General features: G+C 54.1%; 5 protein-coding genes across 5 annotated transcripts; 2 read left to right on the top strand and 3 right to left on the bottom strand.

The window, feature by feature from the left end:
* Positions 1-538: 538 nt before the first annotated feature.
* QC764_115720 (uncharacterized protein) lies at positions 539-2,421 on the bottom strand. Its single transcript, XM_062942821.1, has 2 exons — positions 1,279-2,421; positions 539-1,217 (listed from the first exon to the last, which is right to left on the bottom strand). Exons 1-2 carry the CDS (start codon positions 1,652-1,654, stop codon positions 742-744), a joined length of 852 nt encoding a protein of 283 aa, XP_062805834.1. The 5' UTR covers positions 1,655-2,421; the 3' UTR covers positions 539-741.
* A 3,157-nt stretch (positions 2,422-5,578) lies between these two features.
* QC764_115710 (uncharacterized protein) lies at positions 5,579-12,390 on the top strand. The gene is made up of 2 exons (XM_062942820.1): positions 5,579-7,964; positions 8,024-12,390. Exons 1-2 carry the CDS (start codon positions 6,956-6,958, stop codon positions 10,768-10,770), a joined length of 3,756 nt encoding a protein of 1,251 aa, XP_062805833.1. The 5' UTR covers positions 5,579-6,955; the 3' UTR covers positions 10,771-12,390.
* Positions 12,391-13,642: 1,252 nt separating this feature from the next.
* Positions 13,643-15,529, bottom strand: QC764_115700 (uncharacterized protein). Its single transcript, XM_062942819.1, has 2 exons — positions 14,802-15,529; positions 13,643-14,739 (listed from the first exon to the last, which is right to left on the bottom strand). Exons 1-2 carry the CDS (start codon positions 15,135-15,137, stop codon positions 14,002-14,004), a joined length of 1,074 nt encoding a protein of 357 aa, XP_062805832.1. The 5' UTR covers positions 15,138-15,529; the 3' UTR covers positions 13,643-14,001.
* A 326-nt stretch (positions 15,530-15,855) lies between these two features.
* On the top strand, positions 15,856-17,505 carry cys2 (Serine O-succinyltransferase; the record flags this gene model as incomplete). The annotated part of the gene is made up of 1 exon (XM_062942818.1): positions 15,856-17,505. The coding sequence occupies one exon, from the start codon at positions 15,856-15,858 to the stop codon at positions 17,503-17,505; it is 1,650 nt and encodes a 549-aa protein (XP_062805831.1).
* A 173-nt stretch (positions 17,506-17,678) lies between these two features.
* On the bottom strand, positions 17,679-20,903 carry QC764_115670 (uncharacterized protein; the record flags this gene model as incomplete). The annotated part of the gene is given in 3 exon segments (XM_062942817.1): positions 17,679-17,820; positions 17,831-20,806; positions 20,863-20,903. Coding segments are annotated over 3 exon segments (3,018 nt in total). The 3' UTR covers positions 17,679-17,819.
* Between the last annotated feature and the right edge of the window lie 527 nt (positions 20,904-21,430).

The following is a 21,430-nucleotide window of genomic DNA, read 5'->3' as shown; positions in this document are numbered from 1 at the left end:
TCCCTTTCCTTTGCGAGAACATTTCTGCCTTACCCGAAGGCATCAACCTTACCCCGGAAACTTGACAGCCTTATAGCTACGGCGCTGTAAGGGACTCTGCATGCCCCTCTCGGCCGAGTCGGTAGGTCTCTCGGTCTGTTTTTGTGGCCCTGCCTGCCTCCCCAGCGGCACATGCTCCATCCACGACGTGCCGAACCCTACTGTGTCCTCTGCACATAGCCTCGAGTTGACTGCCAGGCCGGTTGTGATCTGGCCTTGCAAGCGGAATTTGATCCGCAATGGATGCTGGTGGTGGTGGTGGCCGAGGTGCAGCCTATCCTCGCCCCTGTAGGGAATGTTGAGGGTTTAGGTTAGGTACGGATAGATGTCAGCCAATACATTCTGCAATAGACGTTTATATGCCGTATTGGCCAATCACAAGCAGAAAGAGGGTAGGTGAAACGTGGTGGTGTTGGGCTAGGGGTGAGTAAGCGCCTGGAGTGGATGGGGGTGAGATCTAGCCCTTTTAGAGACTTATTGCAGAAGAGTCTCCAGAGATGGTGGAACAAAAGTTCAGAGATTGGAATGAGTTGAATGACATTTTCATGGGCTTAGCAAGCTCATGTTGAGCTCCGTTCTGATCCTGGTCGTATTCAGATCCCATGCCCACCCAAATATTCGATACACAAACGCCTAAACTCCAAACTGAACCCCCAAAATCATCACATCATAACAAATCCTACTTTTCATCCCCTCCCATCATCACAACTTCAACAAACTCACCCCTTCCTCCAACCCCAAACTCTCATCCGCCTTTGCAAGCTTCCCCCCCCAAACCACCCTCCCCCTCCCATCCACCGCCCACCCCCCAGCCTCCTGCCACTTATTCCCCATCTTCATCCCCTCCTCCACCTCCCCCTGCCCCAGCCTCTTCATCGAACTAAACCCCTCTGTTCTCTCCACACTCGCCGCCACAGTCGTTCCCAACCACCCCTTCGTCTTGAACCCGTTCACCTGCGTGTTCACGTTCAGCAAGTAACCCCACCCACCCGTCCCCATGCCCCAGCTAGCGTAGATCTTGCGTTGGGGGTCGTAGACGATCTTGACGTTGCCCTTGCCGCCGATGAGGGAAACCCATTTCTCTGTGGCGGCGGGGGAGGAGTGGGATACTGCTAGGAAGGCTATATCGCGGTGTTTGAGGGAGAGGTTGCGGAGGTCGGTGAAGGTTTGTTGGGCGACTTTGGGGGATGTTAGATACGTGCTGTTTTGTGAGAGGGGTGGGACGAATGGGGAGCTTACAGGCACAACCGACGCAGCGGAGAAAGACAACGATTGTCTTGCGGTTTCCGCCTGAGGGGCCGAGTTGTGGTGATAAGATGCGGTCTGGGTCCGTGGGAGCTAAGTCGCCTATTCTGGGGGGTTTGGAAACTGGGACTGGGGGTGGTGGTGGGGAGAGCCAGGGTTGGACGGTTAGTGGGAGGGAGGAAACCGAGAACCAGGATTTGTTGTCGGTGTTGTTGGGGTCTGGGGGTGATTTTCTGAGTTTGTTTGGTTGCCTGGACGGTTGTGGTGATGACGAGGTGTCATTGCTAAAGGCATTGGAGATTTGTGAGAAGGTGTCAGATGGCAAGCCGATTTTTTTGAGCGCTGCCTTTTGCGCCAGGCCGGAGAACATCTTGCTTGGTGTCCTTGTGATGCTGTGAATACCCCAATTCCGACTGTCGTCTTGCTAAAACGGAAAGTTCCGGAATGCCTAGAAAAATAGAAAAAGACCGACCGTAGAAAACCAAAAGCAAATGACGGTTGCAACTTTGCAAGGTCAAGAGGAATAAAAAAGGGGGAAAGCAGGGTCTTGATATCAATCGCGTCAAATGCTTATTTTCAGGGATCGCGACAAACCGACCGCTTCAGGAAAACCCCCCTGAAGAAGAACAGAAGGAAACAAGATCGCCCTACCAAAGGGAATCAATAGAAAACCAAGATGAAAATCATGAAACATAAACCCCCAGGCCACGGCTACCATAGACGCAGCTAAACACAAGCCGTCGATAACTTTTGAAGCAAATAACGTCGCAGGTCGTCGTGTCTGGGAAAAGGGCCCTGTCCAAAGTTAACCCTACCCCTGACCACGAGACCATGACAAGACCCAGCTCGGCCGTTGGAGGAAGTGGAACTCAGCTGCCCCACTCACCACGTCGAAGAGAGGGGTCCCAGCTCAACGGAGGGTTGGGGTTAGCTGACCCTGCCCCTTCCCCCCCCCGGGCATTGTCCCCTTGCTGCTGATGTCAGCGACTCTTGGCCTGGTGAAAGAGCGGCTCCCGAGTCCCGATTGGCTGGATGAATTGCGGGGTCCCAAGGAGCGATTCCTTGCCCCAATCTTCTTCAAACGGTTTTACAACAGTCGAACAAAGAAAACGGGACTTGTGTGTTTTTTTGTTGACGTCAAAGAAAAATAAAGGACAAGATACGTGGGGGCTGGGGGGCTCATATTGTGGTTTCAATTAGCCTCAATTGAAACTGTATTCCCTCGATCGAAGACTCGACAAGTGACTGGACAGCCTCGGCTGGCGGAAACGTCGTTGAATTCTTGTCGTCAGGTTTCAAGCTTCCCCTTACCCGACACACCTCACAGGGAGGACAAAATCGTCATCGGTCTTTGGTGAGGATCGCCGTTCCCTAAAGCGAACAGATCTAGATTGTCGGAGGAATGAACTATACACCACAAGCCGATCACCCTTAACAGGTATGCCCGTGCGTATGTTCAACAAACCACAGCATGATGCCAGTGATGTTGTATTTCTCTATCTGGCAAGAATTTTCCCCTGCAAGGAACATACCGTAGCCTCCCAGACCCCGAGAGAGAAGAAAAGAAGCGGCTAGAAATAGAAACCACCGCACTACATAGACATAGCATTGCCCAGCGTTTAGATTGCCATGCCCATATTGGTCAACGAATTCCACGCAACTCTCGGTACATCGGCTTTGGTTCGCGTGTTCCCGCTGGAGGACCTGCAGCTGCTTTGAGCTACGAATAGTGTTCCAGGACCCAAGCCAAAGGGGGACGCGCAACCTTGTTTAAGTTAAATAAAAGAAAAAACGGCCTCCAGGCTAATTAAAAGACGAACCGATACGCTCTCAGCAGTCTTGATCACCAGCACTTGCAAGAAGCACGCTATGCTCTCCAGGACCTTCGAAGCGGGAGATCCAGTTAAGTGACGGCGGGACAACTAGTTTCCAGCAACTGGACAAACTTACGCAAATTGAGACTTAAGTACGCAAGAGAGGATAGCAAGAGAAACAAATCAATGTGGGGAAAAGTGCCATTGCTGAGGGAACAGCGGCCTCCGAGATTCCAAAGAAGCACATCTCCATCCCCAACCTCCGTTCTCCAAGTCGGGATCCGATGAAGAAGCTCAGCGGGTGGCTTGACGCTAGCCCAGCCGCATGGGCGATGATGCCACGACCCGGAAGAAATCACACGCCAGAGAGCCGAAAAAAGACACTGAAACTATAGAGCTGCAGTAGTTTTGCGAACTCGAAGAGAGGCGACCCATTCAAAGACACTTGGTGGGACAGTGTGGTGTGGCCGGGCTGTTGGAAATTTGGCTGTATAGATGAGCATGAGAGCATGACCGTACGATCAAAGCAAACCGTGTCAGTCCCGGAAGTAGAATCGCAAACATGGTCAAACAATGACGGTGGTTAACCAGCGCTTTGCCAGAGAAGTTTATGCCGATACTGCTGCTTAGCTGTCAGCATTTCCACAGTTGCCCTCGAATATCCAGCGAGTAGCTGCGGAGTAGGTAAGCAATGGGAAGAAGGAGTTCCGATGGTGTGCGGTGCCTTGCAGGAGGGGTTTGACTGAGGTGGCTCATCCAAAGATGGTGCGGCTAGGTGTCATCAATGTCCGGACATCAGCAGCCAGTCCAAGCAAAACTTCAGATGACCGGCTCTGCGAGCAACAGCCTTCGGGCAAGGTGACATTGTCCTGCATCACAAGTAAGCCACACTGTCCTAGAAGCTGGCGATTAGGAAGCGCCAGCTGTGAGATTGAATGCCCTTCACTTTTGGGCGTACTGTGCGGCTCTCGAAGGGGCCGGCGAATTGAGGTTGCGGTTCTGTATACGGCCCTCGCGTATCCGTCGTGCACCGCCTAGTGATTCTTCACCGGCCGAGATCCTAATCGGGTCCGGTGACTTGATGAGCATGATAATGGAACCGTGTTCCCTGTAGTTAGATGGCTCTGCCACCGGCCACCGGGAGCGTTGGACCCAGATACCTGGGGCCTGGGGGATGCCTGGTGCCTGGCTTGTCCTTGAACCCCAAGTCGTACCATAATGGTCCATACATCTCCCGTCGTGCAAGTCTGTGGCTGTTTCTCTGGGTGATGACTGATCCGAGCCCGAGAATCCGGGGAAAAGGACCAGGTTCCTGGGTGCCGTATTCTCCTCTGCGGCTCAGCTGGGGCGCTGACCATCATAAATGCATGTTGGACTGAGCATCACACCTGTCACGAGCGTAGGGATAGACTGACAGTGACGGCATTGGCGGTCTCTGGCTTGGGACGACAGGAGCAGGAGCAGGAGCGACAACCTGGGGTGGAAAAACCTGCTGCAAGATCGCAGGGCTGGACTCGACGAAAAGGTTTTCCCAGATGCCAGGTTCAAATGCATCATGCTGTGAAACTTATGGGTACTTGCGACGGAAGTTGAGATGAAAAAATCCACAGGTGGGCATAAAACGAAACCACTGTCTGTGTGGTCCCGGATGTTGAGACATCCAGCCCGAGGTTGTACCTGGAACTGCTGGCAAGGACCCTTGGGCTTGTAGCGAAGGACTGACTCTTGAAGATATCCGTTTGGGGAAGGAATGGGCAGATAGTGGCAGTGGTGATGATCCAAAGCGGCATCTGTAAGGTAAGGTAAGATGCTGCTGATGTGTGCTACTGCCAGCCAGACTGGCATCTGCAGTGAGATCATCCACCAACCAACACCCACCCGTGGAGGGCAAGTCCAATGTACCCCGCCAAGCACAGGACGAACACTTTCCGGGCACCTCTCTGGGCACCTCTCTGGGCAGGGCACCTCTCTTTGCACTTTCGGCTTTCTGCGTTGCATTGCATTGCCTTGCCCCCAAAGAAAGCGACTAGGTGAGCGGAAAACGAGAGTAAAAGAATTCCGTTTGAGGCGTTGGGAACAAAGCACAAGCCAAGGGGGTCGCCTGAGTCGCCGGTACGGTAAGCCCGGGCCCGGGCTGCGCTCCCTGGCTCCCCCACTCTCTGTTCTCTTTCAATTGAGGACAACCGTTGCCCATTGGTGCTGGTCATGGTGGGCGATGGTGAGCGACAGAGTTGAGACTACTTCCTAGGTCATAGCTGCCGGGTGCCCGCTCTCTGGAGTTTGAATATCTATCTACCTGACCTTAAGGTAGGTATACAATAGACGCTCTCACACTGGGTAGAGGTGCTCGATCGCATTCTGTTTTAGCGGGGGCGGGCACACTTCTGGCAGAGAGACGAGTTCTGACTGGCTGAAAGGTGCGGGCTGGTGGAGTAAGGAGTCGCCTGGCTTAATATTGGATGTGCTCCTTTTTGTTAGCCTTGGGCCCCTGTCGGTTGTGTGTGGCACTTGCTCTCTCACTGCTGGCCGCTCCGCTGCTGCTGGAAAGCAAAGCAACCACCTGCACCCAGGTTTCCCGCAACTACACACCTCGCTATCCACCCAAGGTAGGGCCGCATCTTTCTCTCAATGGAAGCGAGCCGACTGCGATTCTAAATCCAACTTTGACCAGTCTCCCTCTCTACTACACTTTTTCTCGACACACCCTCCCCTGACCTCGAGACTCGCCTTGCACTTCCAGCTCGACGCTGGCACAAGTCCCCACCATACTACAGCATACATCATCAGTCCCATCCTCCTTTTCCAGGGCTCACCGGCTCTTTCCAACCTGCCTCTCCCGCTGCCACAGCAAAAACCAAGTCGACGCCCGTCACGCGTTCGCCCGGTCGGTCACGCCCCCAGTATCACCACGGTCTGATTTCCCTTGTATTATTTGTTCTTTTTTGTGTTTCTCTGCTCCGACCGACACCCAGCAGACACCGCATGTCTCGCGTTCTTTAGCCAACCTCGCGCGTTATTCCTTCCATGCCAACCGTGCACTCTTTCGCCGTCGCTCGCGGTTAACACACCCCGTTCGAGAACCTACCTACCCTCTCGACACGATCCGTCTACGACTCGTTCTTAGTTTGCGATCAGTTAACGGTCGACTTACTTTCTCTGCCCGCTTGGCTTTCACGGATCCTGCGAATCTGCTCCCCTTCACCGAGCACTCATTTGCGTCATCCTACCTGCTGCTGCTCACCGATTCTTCCACAGCGACCTCGGTTGCGCGAGGCTGGTTGACGAGCCAAAGAAAGTTGTGACGAGCAGGAAGCCGGAGCAAACCGCAGCCGTCCATATCCAAGTTTGCGTTTTGTTATTGGGAAATTGCCGACACGGGTCTGTCGCCACAGAAATCGCTCTTCGATCGGTCATAATACCCACATCCCGGGTGTAGCGGATTTTCTGCCATTTTCACTCTTTGTGCCTCTGGGATTCGGACCGCGACCACTGAACCTGCTGGTTCCGACAACCAACGGCAGTTTGGCAGCTCAAGAGATAGCTCTCCGTGGCATTAGCTTGCAGGGAAGACTTGGAGTCTTTTTACCAGACAGGAAAAACAAGCCAAACAGGGCCGACAGCTGTCATCACCAAGCGTGCTGCTACACCCTCAATCGATCTCCTCAACCTCAAATCAGGTTACGACTTTCAACTGCTTTTAGTCTGTCACCCTTAGCATCGCTACCGGTAGCGTACATAGCAGCAGTCCAAGGCAATCGGCTTCTGGGTTCTCCAAGCGAAGTACCTCCTCGACCGATCCTTTTCGGCTTCGTAGCACCTGAACTGTTTCGCTTGTCGTTCTGCAGAGTTCAAGCTTAATGGACGGCCAGCCCACCGCGGCTGAAACTAAACATCTTTACCAGACCCATCCGTGGCCGGGTGTTGGGCCAAACCTGACAACCCCCCGGTTAAACACGGCCGCGACGCCCGAATACTCACCGTACTACGCCGACATTCTGCCCATCCTGTCTCAACAACAGGCCTATCAGGGCAAGCTGCTCCAGTATAACAGACTTCTCTCTAGTGGTCGGGGTGGTGGTGGTGGTGGTGGGTTGCAAGCTCCCCCGCTTCCTACGGTGCTCTCGTCTCCATCGACCAAGACAACTACAAGGTCGAGATCATCTTCCAAGGTGTCGAACAAGGACAACACCCACATCAAAACTGGTGCCCAGACCGGTCATGGGAGCAGACCAGCAAAGCCTTCAGACAACGCCGACCGCGCGCTTATAACATCAGGGAAGGATCAGACATCCAAAATGCCAGTCAAGAAGCCTTCAGAACAGCCTACCAGCAACGGTGTACCGGTGCGTCCACCACCGCCTGCGAGCCAGAATGGCACTGCGCACCCAGCTCAGTCGAGTTCGGTACCTTCAACGCCACATCAGCACGCCCGCAAGTTCTCGTTCGAGTCCCGTGAACCATCACCAAATGCCACACAAAACCATTCCCCACGGTCCGCTTACTCAGAGACCAACGGAAATGTCCCGTCATTACGGCCGCTCCCCCCTAGGTTAGGTGGGTGCCGTTTTGAGACTGCCATTCCCCACTCACGGCGGCGCATGCCGTACAACCTGGGGACCGATAGGTTAGAAAAGGGCGACCTCGAAAGGATACCAAGTCGGTTATCTGAGGAAAACGAGAAGAGTCTGGAGACAGAAATGAACGATCTGTTCAGGGTGCTATTACCAACACAAGAGGTGGAAACAAAGCGGCAAAAGCTGGTCAACAAACTGGAGAAGCTGTTCAACAACGAGTGGCCTGGCCATGATATCAAGGTGCACCTGTTTGGCTCGTCAGGCAACCTGCTGTGCTCTGATGATTCTGATGGTGAGTATCCCTGGGCCCCCTGACCGGCGCGAACCGGGTTTCTGACAAGACATTTACAGTTGATATCTGCATTACAACACCATGGAAAGGACTGGAGCATGTTTGCCTAATAGCGGACCTCCTCGACAGACATGGAATGCAAGACGTGGTCTGCATCTCTGCGGCCAAGGTGCCAATCGTCAAGATCTGGGATCCCGAGCTCAAATTGGCTTGCGACATGAACGTCAACAATACTCTGGCTCTGGAGAATACACGTATGGTGCGGACGTATGTGAGTATCGACGAAAGAGTGCGACCTTTGGCTATGATCATCAAGCACTGGACCCGGAGGCGAATCATCAATGACGCGGCATTTGGCGGAACTTTGAGCTCGTATACCTGGATATGCATGATCATCGCGTTTCTCCAACTCCGAGACCCACCGGTATTGCCAGCGCTCCATCAACGACAGAAGGAGAAGCTTCTCAAGAGCGACGGCACTCGAAGCGAGTTCGCCGACGATGTTCCAAAGCTGACGGGATTCGGTGCCAAGAACAAGGAGAGCTTGGCAGCCCTTCTGTTCCAATTCTTCCGGTTCTACGCATACGAGTTTGATTATGACAAGTTTGCATTGTCAATACGAGTCGGCAAGCTGTTGACCAAGACGGAAAAGAAATGGCACATCGGCACCAACAACACTCTGTGCATCGAGGAGCCGTTCAACATAATACGAAACCTGGGTAACACGGCCGATGACACCTCGTTCCGTGGTCTTCATCTCGAACTGAGGAGGGCTTTTGATCTCCTTGCCGAGGGCAAGTTTGCTGAGTGTTGGGAGCAGTACGTATACCCCAAGGAGGAAGAAAGAAGATGGGAAAAGCCATCGGCGCCTCCACGGCCCGTGCTTCTTAGGAGTGCCTCACAGCAGCAATCCAGGCCGCAGCAGCGCAACAATTTCAACAATCGAAGCCAGAGGAACAATTATCAACGCAACGGTAACCAGGGTAACCGCCGCGGTTCCAACCACCAGGGCTACGAGCAGAGCATGCCTTTTGCGCAGGCTGGCATGCCTACGACGATGAACCCGCAGGAATTGGTTTGGTATCAGGCTCAAAACCCGCAGATTGGTGTTCCTCAGGAGCTCCTGCAAACCTCGCTAAATGCGCTTGCACAACACGATCAAAACCTGAGATTCCAGTTGTACACCCATGCCCAGCAGATCAACCAGCAACAGGCTCTTGCACACGCCCAGCGAATGCAGGGTGGCTCAGGCTCAGACAGATCCCGGACAAATTCTTTTGACAACCCGCCATTGACAGCTCCAATCCGCCCAGATCTGATGTACGGGTACGGCTTTCCGATGCAGCCCCCGGCCTATTTCCACCCGGGCTTCACCACATACCCTTCGTCCCCTGCTTCGCAGACATCGGCGGCCACCACCTCCAATGGAATGCCAGAATTCAGGAGAAACCTTCGTGAGACGGGTGTCTCCTCTGGCGGTGCCCTTAGGTCGCAGTCCCAGCCAGCTTCGAGAGGCTCGATCACGGTTCAGCAGGCCATGTCGGCAGCGGCTGCGTACACCGCAAGCCAAGCACAAAACGGCATGTCCTCTATACCCCCACGACAGGTCAATGGTGTCCCGGTGTCCAATTACACCCCAGATGAGCTATCCGAAACCGACTACGAAGAGCCCAAGGTTGTGGCCGATGCTCCAGAAGACGACGGCGCCCGTTATGCGGGGCATTATCCCAACGGTCATGCTAGTCCCAATCGCAAGGTTAATGGGTTTCCAAGTGGGACACCAGTGTTTAACACACTGAACCAGAGCAGCCAGGGTCGTCGTCGATTGTCCACGGACCAAGGACCCCAGGCTGTACTGGATCGGAGGATGAAGCGTACATCGCGATCACCATCGCCTCTCGGGCATGCCCGGACTATCTCTGCTGGTATGTCGGCGCCACTCCCATCGGCACCATTTGCGCAGACCAACGGACAGCTGTCTGCAAAACCACTTGTGGTGAATGGTTCAGTGCCCAAGCTGGCTCAAGCATCAACTTCCAACCGTTCGCCGCTTGGCGTTGAGACTACGACAACAGAGGACATCCACCATAGCAACCCGCTCTATATCCAACAAGGCACCAGTGCCAACAATTCGTGGAACGACCAGTCGGTTTCTTATTCCACCACTTCTTCGGAGCACGTGTCACTCACCGTGCCTGATCGGCCTGTCATTGTCAACGGCTCAACAGCAAACAGGTCCCCCTCATCGACCATGAACCACCACGATGCGTCGTTTCAACAGCGGGTGACCATGGCCGCTGTTCCTACTCACCTCTACTACCCGCATATGGGCTACGACCCCAACAACATTCTGGGCTTGGCACGCTTGAACAACCGCCAACTTGCGCCACTGGATCTAGCTACTAACGAGTACTCGGTTGCTCAAGACATGCCTCACCTCTCGCCAGTTTACGAGCATCGGACACCGTCCCCAACCGTCCTGCGGAGTTTTGGTCCACCAGTTGTCGCTCAGTCGCCTAGAGGACATCGGGACGTTCGTTCGGGGACGCAAAAGACGCCGCCGACAGGACCCTCCGCCAAGCAGCACGACAGTTCAAACCGATCGCCTATTTTGGAGCACCGTGCCCATGGAAGCTCAAGAGAATCTGGCAATCCACGTTCTGCCAAAAGCCCGTCTGATAGCTTCAACAGCTGGCAGAAATCCAAGCCGCGCAAGAAGGGTTTGTCGGACCTGAAGAATGGGACCAACGGCGTTGCGCAAAGCGAGCAACTGCCTAAAAATGAGGCCGACCGCAAGGGTGGCTGAGCAGCAGTAGACCACGGCGATGGCAATGGAGATATCTGCTCGAGAATGCGGGTGCATTCACTCCGTTGATTGCTTGCTACATGCCCTGGATTGCGTATCAAGACAAGACAGGGCTTTCTTGGATACTCACAGTCCAGGTCCAAGCGACCAAAGATGAAGCTTTATATTGGACAGCTTGTTCAGGATCTCTTCAACGGAGGTGTATGCAGCATAATACTTATTTAGTCGCATGTTAGCCCACCTGGAGTTCGAACCTGTATCATATGATTAGACCACCTATGTGAGAGAGATGGGGCGAGCAGAGCCTGGAAGCGAGCGGGCACTTGATTTCACGACTTCGGGCGAGAGCGAGACGGTCGTTCGGAGACCTCGACCTGAAACGTACGTCACCGATATCGCCGAAGCAAGATATGGATGCTGTCAGCAGGCCACCGTCGGTTGCCGTCTCTTTTGCTACCTAGCAGCGCTTTCTTTATGCATATTCCTCGCACATGTTTTGCACATCATGGGCTATAGACGGGGATATCGGGTTCTTCAAGGGGCCCCATTGGGAAAACAAAGCGTGTTCATGCCCAGTCAGGCAGCAAAACAAAAGCGAATAGCATGGCAAGGGCCTAGCGGTTGGGTTTTGCGATCTGGGCCCCTGGGGGTGTTGAATTTTCCCCTCGACTTGATTACAGCAGTCTTGTTTCGCAGTCTGGAAGAGGATTGGGGGAACAAGCAGCATTCACGAGGGACAGGCATGGGACTCTTCAAGGCCTGCTGGCATAGGGTGGGGGGTATCTGAATATGAAAAAGGAAACGAAATTTATACAAGGGCCCGACATGATGAGGATGGACAGGGGAGGAGGGGTGGGACTCATTGGAGAAGTTAGGAAAAGAAAGGAACGAGGAAAGAAGGTCATTTTTTTTTTGTTTTTTTTTGTGGCATGGGCAAATGTGTCTTTTGTATTGATGGATGAATGGCAGTTTGGCTGTGGTTGTGGTTGCAGACTCGCTCATCACGGGGCGAAATAGGTGTGATTTTTTTCTCCCGCCCTATTTCATTTTATTCTCTTCCCCCCCTCCCCACCCTGTGCTGTCTTGAATGGATGTTGTCAAGAAGAAGATGAAGGCTTGCATTTTCCTGTTTTTGCTTTTCATTCACACGAGGACAAAGTGGGCATTTACATACATACAGGGCGTTGTTTTTCTTTTTCTGTCTGTTTGCGTGTTGTTATTGTCTGTCTCATGAAGCTTATAGTATACCACCACAAAGGAATCAATGGAATGTAGCGAGCAAAATGGTTTTTTCTCTTTCTTTTTGTATGGCTTTTTAGCGGTTTCATGGCTGCGGGTTCTTACGTGATTATGTTTGTTTGGCCTGTTGTTGTGAATGGATGAATTGGTGACGAGTTAGGGGGTAATGGGCCTGGCTGATCGGGGTGTGAGTTGGGAGGTTTTTGTGGTGATTATATATCTTGGAGTAGTACAATGAAGAGAACGACACAACGGAGAGGGGGCATTCAACGTTGAAACACGAGATACATGGGCCCTTCATAACACAGACACGGCATCATCACCACATTGGGGCACATTGGACTTCTTAGGGAATTTGGTTTACATCTTTTGTGTGTGGGGGGTTGTTTATTGGCAGGGAGGGTGGTGGGTTTCTGTTTTTTATATATGAGATACCAAGTGGGAGGTGGAAGAGCTCAAGGGGCTTTTTGTTAGAGATTATGAATGTGATAGGGGAAAAAGGGGAAGGAGGGGAAGACACAAATGTATAAAAATGTACTAAATACTATTCCCAAAAAAACCAAAAAAAAAATAGAGAAAAAAGAAAAGCAAAAACAGATTTCGAATTTGTTTGGCTTTGGGTGCTTGTGGCTGTACCTTTTGGGAAAGGTTGATATGTCGTCATCAGGGACAGATAGACACCTTGATGGTTTTTCGTCTTCCCCTTCCCCCACGTTCCACGTCTCGTCACGGCGGCGCTGAAGCGTCTGAAGTATTTGCGAGAGGAGTCTACTTGCCTTTTTGGGGATGCCATTACCGGTGAACTTCCAATTTCGGTGAGGGAGCCAAGCTGTCAACGTTCTATCAAGGGGTTATGGAATATGCATGGAAGGATGCTTGAGTACATACCGCGAGGAGGTTATGCAGCTAAAACACTTGGACCTGCCGTGTTCAGTCGTTGAACACCGCTTGGTATTGCCTTGTCAGTTGCTATCTTGCATGACAACATCCCCCCCAGCCAAAAGCAGGAACCCGATGCTGGTGATGATGTCCGAATGCAATGCCGCGCGGGATGGATGCGGGAAGGGGGATGGATAAGGATGCAATTGGGAAGGAAGAAGTGTGGTGGGATAACCCCCCACCCGTCTTTTGCGGTTTCTAAAGGAAATCAACGGCATTGAAGATGTATTTTTGGATGATCTTCGCGGGAAGAGCGGTAGCCAAGGAGTAATTATTGAGCGTTTCAAACTGAACTGCCGGTTTGGTTACCTACGGTGATCCATTCATGCGTTTCGAGGTGGTGGTTGGGTGGTTCTTGGCGGGATTGCTGAAGCCGAATAGATAGGGGAACAAAGGTTGGTCTCCCGTAATCTGGCCTATGAAAGTGATTGGAGCACCGGTCGATTACTGATGTTTATGCTGATTCGAAGACAATGACAAAAAGATATCTTCAATGAAGAGTGTGGTAATGGCTATCAGGTCTAGAACTCAGCCCGAATCAGCCAGTCGGGACGGGAGATGCCGCTTGACCTCGTGATGGCTTCCACCCATTCCTGCCGGGGCACTTTGGAGAAGTAGTTTCGCGGCCAGCTCTTTGTTCGTATCACGTACATTCATTCCCACGAGATTGGTGAACGAGATCTATCTTGCCTCGTGAACAATAAATAAAACGTATGATTGGCAGCTATCCTACACATATCAGTCGCTTTACCAAGCTACTCGGCCCCTTCTTTGTGGACCGTACCGTAGCGAAACTGGCTAAAGTCCAACGTCAATTCCTGTCATTGTCCCAGCAATTCGCCCCGATAGACAGCCGGTAGGCCCAAGTCTCGGCTGACTTGAAAGCACTTTCATCTGGCTGATTGGACTCTAGGTAGACACTAGGTAGACACGTTTCAGTCAGAACACAGGCCGACGGTACAAAGCAAAAAACAGTAACATCAACTGTTGCTAAAATAGGTATCAATACTCAACCAGTCCAGCCTCCCAAGTCCATCTCTTCCAGCTTCGACTCTACACCGACCAATAAACCTCCACCTTCACCGACGAGATGTTATTAATCCAGCCCCCGAACCTCGTCTTCCCCCAAACAGTCACCACATCCCCAATCCTCATGTTCCTCACAAACTCCCCATTCCCCGTCTGCCCTCCCCTCCCAACATCATGTAGCTTCTTCGCTGCCACCTCGTCCTCAGGATCCACGTCATCATCGTGATTCCACTCCACCACATGCGTGATGTATTCCCTCTCCGTCAACTTGTTGCACTGAATCTTGACGTTCTCTCGTGGAAGCAGCGGATGGTTGAAGTTGAACTCATTACTTTGCGGGTCAACCACCACCTCGGGAATCACGGTAGCCAGATCCTCGAGGTTCATTGACGGTTGCTTATCATCGTCGTTGTCGTCATCATCTCTCACCGGTTTCTGAACTGGGTCTTCATGGGATTCACATGGCTGTGGGGGATCAGGTATCTGGCTTTTACACCACCTTTCCAGCCCGGCTTCGAACCATGTCCAGGAGCCGTTGTAGGTGTTCTGATTGTGGTACTCGCCGCCCCAGCCCTGATCTTTGGATCGTATGGTGAAGACGATGCGGCGGCATGGCTGGGCGAGGAGAGTGACTGGGGATTTGGCTAGTTTTTGGAAGCTCGAGGTGGGATATCCTTCACCAGGGGGATTGGGATGGATCGTTTTGGTGTAGCTTGTTGTGTCGGTTCCCCAGTCTGGGAAGCCTAGGGGTGGTGTGCGGAGCTGTAACATGTTGTGTTGGTGTAAGCCACAGTATATCGATTTATGTATGCTTGAGAGCTTACCAAGAACTGGTTCTCTCTGCTCTCACCGCTCCATACTTGATTTGGGCGCTCGTCTCCCCATGTGACCTCGGCGGTGACGTGCGGCCAGTACTCGGCGAGCTCAATAATGTTGTCGGCGATCTCTACAGGGATCTGGAGGCCTTTGACCAGCATGGCCTTGACGACAATAACGTCGGTGATGCTGGGTTTGTACACCCCTTCGGCGTCCATCTTGCCTGTGGTAGGGTCCTGTGTAGTCGTCCCGTCGGCTGGAGTTGGTGCAGAGTCTGGACGAGGCCGGATAGGCAGTACGGGAGGAAGTATGCTGGTCAATATATGACTGACCGTGTTCCACATGCTGAACACAAGCTTCAGTTCTGATGGCAGCAGAAGTAGGCAGTAGCAGGGTTGTTGCCTGGTTGGTGATGTTTACGGTACGTGCTCAAGTGGAGTGATGTGTGCTTGACTTGGGCAAGAACTGTTCCTAGATGGCAGGAAGGGAGGGGCTAGGTTCCCGGGGAACGTAAAGACGGGATGCGACGTGTGTTATAGTAGTATTTCTTCAGCTGTTTTTGAGACCTAACCCGCAGCCTGATGGGCAGTGCAACCTAGGGGTAAGACAGGGCTGTTGCTCAGGTGTGCGTAGGTGTTGGAGGGGAGCTCAAAGGAGGAGGAGGCATCTAGAACCTCTGAGCGTTGGGCAACGTCATTGGCGGGACAGCACCTGTGACATCACTCCACCTCCGATAAGATAAGAACGGTGATCTGGGGAGCTATAAGTCAACCCCCAGGGGGTGTGCCAAGGATTACCCCACGAGAACCCCTGGATGCACGTGAAAGCACGTAATGCTGCCCCCATGCAATAATTTGCTGGATTCGATGTCAAGCTTGAACAAAATGGCCATCAAGGGCGCCGGCAACGGCAGCCCACGGCATTGATAATCAAGATCTCCACCATGATTTCAAAGTCGCCGTCCGATCTCGAAGTTGAATTATACCACTTCTCACCCGCCATCGACTGAGCTTCTTTGCTGTGCGCCCAGATCACTCAAGTTCAAATCTATACCACAACGTCATGAAGTCACGAACCAATGTCACATCCAGTCTACGACAAGCTTCGGCCGCCCTCACCCGTGCCGCCGGCAGCAACCCCGCGACACCCCTCTGCCACAATGCGGCGGCACCGGGTATGCGACCCTTGACGGCGGCGGCGCAATCTCACCGGCGTCACCTTCACGTCCAACCCCCCCGCCGCAGCGGCGCCCCCTCTAACCCCGCCATGTCCTTCCCCTGCGTCGACGCCCTCGAGTCCCGCTCCGCAACCCTCCGGCAACAGGCCGCCGCTGCCTCCGCCTCCCAAACCCGTACCGACTCTACCTCCTCCGGTCCCGAGCCCTCCTACACCGTCGGCGCAACCCAAATATTCCACTCCAACAACCCCTTACTCCTCGACCACGGCGGCCGGCTCGTCGAATTCGACATTGCCTATGAGACCTGGGGGGAGATGAACGCCGACCGAACAAACGTCATCCTCCTCCACACGGGCCTATCTGCCTCCTCCCACGCCCATTCCACCGCCGCCAACCCCCAGCCCGGGTGGTGGGAGAAGTTTATCGGTCCCGGACTGGCCCTGGACACCAACAAATACTTTGTCATCTGCACGAACGTCATAGGGGGGTGTTATGGCTCTACCGGACCAAGCAGCATCGACCCCTCAGACGGCAAACGCTACGCGACCCGCTTCCCGCTGCTGACGATAACGGACATGGTGCGCGCGCAGTTCCGTCTGCTGGATCACCTAGGGGTGGAAAAGCTCCATGCCAGTGTCGGGTCCAGCATGGGGGGTATGCAATCCCTCGCCGCCGCTGTCGCGTTCCCGGAGAGAGTCGGCAGGATAGTGAGCATCTCTGCCTGCGCGAGGTCGCACCCGTATAGCATCGCGATGCGGTACGTCCAGCGCAAGGCGATCCTCAACGACCCCAACTGGAACAGGGGGTACTACTACGGCCAAATCCCCCCCCACGTCGGGATGAAGCTCGCGAGGGAGATCGCCACCATCACGTACCGGTCCGGCCCGGAATGGGAGCAGAGGTTTGGGAGGAGGAGGGCGGACAAGGACAAACCGCCTGCGCTGTGCCCGGACTTTTTGGTGGAGACGTATCTGGATCATGCGGGGGAGAAGTTTTGCCTTACGTATGATCCGAACAGTCTGATTTATGTGAGCAAGGCGATGGATTTGTTTGATTTGGGGAGGGAGAACCAGGTTGCGATTCGGGCCAAGAGGGCAGAGAGGGAGAAGGCGTTGAGGGAGGGGGGTGGGCAGGGGGGTTATCAGCAAGACGTGTGCAGTTTGACGTTACCGGATACGCCTTATGAGGAGCAGCCGGAGCACCACGAGGAGTTTGAGAGGGATGGGCTTGGGTTTGGGGGGAGCTCGGTCGGTAGTAGGGGAAGCAATTACTCGGGGCCGGGGCAGAAGCCGCCGGCGGATTTGGTGGCTGGGTTGTCGGTGCTGTGGGATCACCCGGTGCTGGTGATGGGGGTGGCGAGCGATATTTTGTTCCCGGCGTGGCAGCAGAGGGAGATTGCGGAGGCGTTGAGGATGACGGGGAACAGGAACGTGGCGCATTATGAGCTGAGCGAGGAGCAGAGTCTGTTTGGACATGATACTTTTCTGCTGGATGTGAAGAATGTGGGCGGGATGGTGAGGAATTTCTTGGGGTGATGGATGGACGGATATATACAAAGCGGACACAATGAAGTGGTGTGACAAAGTTCAGGATTTTATGCTCTTTCGGCTCTGTGGAAACAGAGCCCATGATATGATGATAATGATGATGATGATAATGATGATGATGATGATGATGATGATGATGATGATGATGATTTCCTCCTCTTTCCTGGTATCCAATGTCTGTTCTTTTTTCCAGATATTCATCACAAAAAGGGGTTGGTTGATTGATACACAAAAAATATTTACACGAAATATAACCACAGCTAATAAAGAAAAACGAACGAGTGTGTGTGTGTGTGTGTGTGTGTGTGTGTGTCAGATGAACCCCGTCCCAAAACTATCCACCATTCTATGCCCCTGCCCGGTGCCGTGGCTCGTCCCCGGCCTCCTCACCTCCCTGATGCTCGGCCCCCTCGCCACGCCAATCCCCATGAAACTCAACCTGTTCTCGTCCTTCATGCTTTCTGGAAACTGAGAGATCAACTGCGGGGAGGCTTGCAGCCCACCGTGGGGAAAAGGGTTGTACCCCGCCGAGGTGGACGGACGGCCGTCGTTGACGGCGATCATGGGGGGTGCCGAGTATAACGGTGGGGTGAGGGTGCCAAAGGTGGGATCGCGGGAGGAGGCCTCGGGGGAGAAATTGAACTTGAGCTTGAGGGGGGGGGGGACGTTGGGGCGGGTGAATTTGGGAAGGTCGGCATCCTCTGGTGATGATGGTGAGGTGGTGGTGGAAGCGGGGCCGGAGGCGATAGCTACGCCTGGGGCAGCGGCGGATTCGGTGACGGGGGAGCTGACGTGCCAGTGGGAGGAGTCGGGGGTCAAGGGGCCGGTGGTGGTGGTGGTGGTAGTGCCAAAGTCGAACTGGAAGCCGGTGTCGATGAAGGGGATTGGTTTGGGCGGTTCGGCTGGGGAGATGGCGGTGATGGATGCGGTTGTAGGAGGGACGAGGATAGGGAGACTGGGCTTGGGTTTGAGGGGTGTGGCGGAGCGAGAGGGAGGAGAGTTGTTGGCTGTGTGGAAGCTACGGATGCTGTTGTTGTCTGTTGGGCTGGTCAGGGTGGCGGGTGCTGGGGTTGGGACGTGGGCGCGGGGAGAGCTCAGCTGGCTGCTGGCAACACCATATTCATCAAGACCGGGGCGTCTGGGCCTTTGACCGGCCTTGGGTGCTCGGATGGGACTTCCAGGGGACTGGACTGGGCTTGTGACAGCAGCCGCCACGGAAGGAGGCAGAGGAGAGGGGATCCGCAATGGTGCAGGTTGAATAGACAAGATTGGCTCATCGTTGTCGTCCTCATCATGCTCGTCGTCCTTCGCATCGGGCATGTCGTTGCTATAGCAGCTGCTCGCGGTGCTCATTCTGTGGTTGACAGGCGCAGGGGCCAGATTTGTCGGTCTTGGCTTCAAGACATGTTGAGAGAGGATGGTCTTTTCCAGCTCTTCGATCTTCATAGACAAGCTCTGTTCGGCACGGTGAGTCGCATGGAGAGTGTCCCGCTTCGCACTGACATCCCGGATAACAGGCGGAGTGGTAAGCTGGTCCAGAAATTCATCATCAACAGATGATCTCGCAGTTGACGGCGTAGGGGATGTCAGTGTAGAAATAAGGGGCGGGGACTTTCTGGCCTCGCTCACCGGCGTTGGGAGCTCAGGGGCAGCATCGACCTGGGGGCTAGAGACGGCCGCTGCATCGGGTTGTGGACGAGGGGCGAAGGTGGTATTAACCTGAGGGCGAGAAACCGGGCCCCGTCCGGGTCGGGGACCCATTCCAGGAGAAAACTGTTGAGGGCCAGGACCATTGCTCCCAGGCACACGTCTGGGGCTTTCTGATCGGAACTCGTTATTTCCCCTGAACCTTGGGCCAGGGCTTTCAGGGCGACGTTGATGATTTCCCATAAACCGTGGTCCGGGAGACTCTGAACGCCCTCCGCTGCCCATTGGCCTGCGCGCAGGGCTTTCGGATCGGAACTGCCCCGGTGCCATCGGCCTGCGCATGGGACTCTCAGATCGTGGCCCATTGAAGCCGGGACCTCGTGGGCCAGGGCCAGGAGGACCGTTCCTTGGTCCATTGTTGTGCGGTCCAGGCGGACGATACGGACCGGCACTTTGCGGGGGAGAATTGCGCTGTTGTGGACCATGAAGATGAAAGCTCTGCGGTCCGTTTCGAAGACCAGGAGGCGAGTTGCGAGGAGGGTCCCGGGGGGGCTCGTTCGGATTGGGACCCTGAGCAGCCTTCGGGGGGAAACCGCCCCGAGATGCCTCAGTTGGACTGTGAGTTGGACTGTACGGGGGAGTGTTGGTCTGCTGTGACCCTCTAGCTTCATTAGGTCCTCGTGGTCCTTGACGCGGTCCCTGACCGGGGGGCTGGGGAAGAGACTGGGTAGGCGGCCCGGTAGGAGGGGGACCTTGATGAATAGTAGGTGACTGACCTCCGGTTGGACTGATAGGGCTATCCTGGCGTGGACCACCTCGGCTGCTGGGTCTCTGGTCAACATTGCCCCGGAACATTGGCCCAGGCAATGTCGGACTGTTTTGTGGTCTGTCAAAAAAAGACAGCTGATGTTGTCGTTCAACCGGCGATTTAGGCAGCATGGACTCGTTTGACTTTTGCCTCTCCAGCCTCTCCAATTCCAAACGTGCCGTCTCCTTCTTCTTCTCCATCTCTCGCGCCTTTTCCTTGTTTTCTTCCTCTTGCTTCTTCACCGAGGCCATGACAGCATCCACCATATCATCTGCCTCTTCACCAAAGACAGAGCCCGCGTCGGACTTGGTTGGCGTTGGGGGAGGAAGTTCGATGCTGGACTGCGCCAGAGGGTGAATCTTCAATGGTGTCGGTGTTGTCGATGTAGCTCTAGCCCAGTGAACATCCAGCGGATTGACCCAGGCCTTGCTTCTTCCGCTTGGTGTTCCTGGTCTCGAGCCCATCCTTGAAGGAGGTCCGGGTGGGAGGGCCAGACTTGTCGAGGACCCGCCCTGCGCACCGAACCGTCCACCTAAGTTCATGTCGGAGGCAGGAGACTTCAAGTCTGGTCGAAAGCTGGCCTGACTGCCGCTGCGAGAGGCACTTCCCAAGTCGAACATGCTCACCGCGCCAAGGTTGTGTGTCTCGGTATATGGGCCTCTGACGCCGGCTTGGGGCGTTCCAGCCCCAGCGCGGGAAACCGATCGAATGCTGCCCTCATTGAACACACTCTTTGGGTCTGTGTTGACCCCAAAGAACTGTCCTTCTCCCAGCGTATTCTGATCGATCCGTTTCGGCCTCTCAGGCTCCTTCGCCGGGTTGGTTTCCGCCTTCCTGTAGCATCAACGGTTGGCGGGTGTTTCTCCAGTATAGATGTCATAACCACTCACTTTTTCTTGCCTCCAACTCTGAGGCCAAAGAAAGACACCATTTTGGCAGATAGTGATTATTGTTTAGACTAATACATTACTGAGAAGAGAAGAGTCAGGATGACGAAGTTTGGAGGGGGTTGTTCTTCTGGCGGAACCCACACATATAAAACCGAGCAATCCAATGCCACCTCAGTCCGTCTGAGGTGCTACTCGGTCGGAATACGGCAGGGGCTGGAAACGTAACAACGCGTCGCTTGTGTAAAATCGAACTTGTTCAACTGCGAGTCGTCTGGGAAACTCCCGGCATGGAAGCCCGAGCGCTTTTCGAGATCAAAGCCCGGAAAAGGGGCAGCGTGGGGTTTGTCGGGCTGGGCGGTGACAGAAACTTTTGACGGTCCAAAAGAAGTAAATGAACAACGAATGGTGAGATGTGTGTGTGTGTGTAATGAGCGACACGGCAGGTGAAAGCCAGCAAACGAGTGTTGTCGAGAGGGACAGGACCGCCGACAGCAAGAAGACAAGAGGAAAGCAGAGAGAAAGCACCCGAACAGCAAGCTGAAGAGAGAGGAATGGAGAGGGGGAAATG

This window comes from Podospora pseudoanserina, chromosome 1 (genome assembly GCF_035222485.1).
Source record: "Podospora pseudoanserina strain CBS 124.78 chromosome 1, whole genome shotgun sequence".
NCBI lineage: Eukaryota > Fungi > Ascomycota > Sordariomycetes > Sordariales > Podosporaceae > Podospora > Podospora pseudoanserina.
The sequence above is the reverse complement of the archived record's forward strand: the minus strand, read 5'-3'. Positions and strand labels throughout refer to the sequence as shown.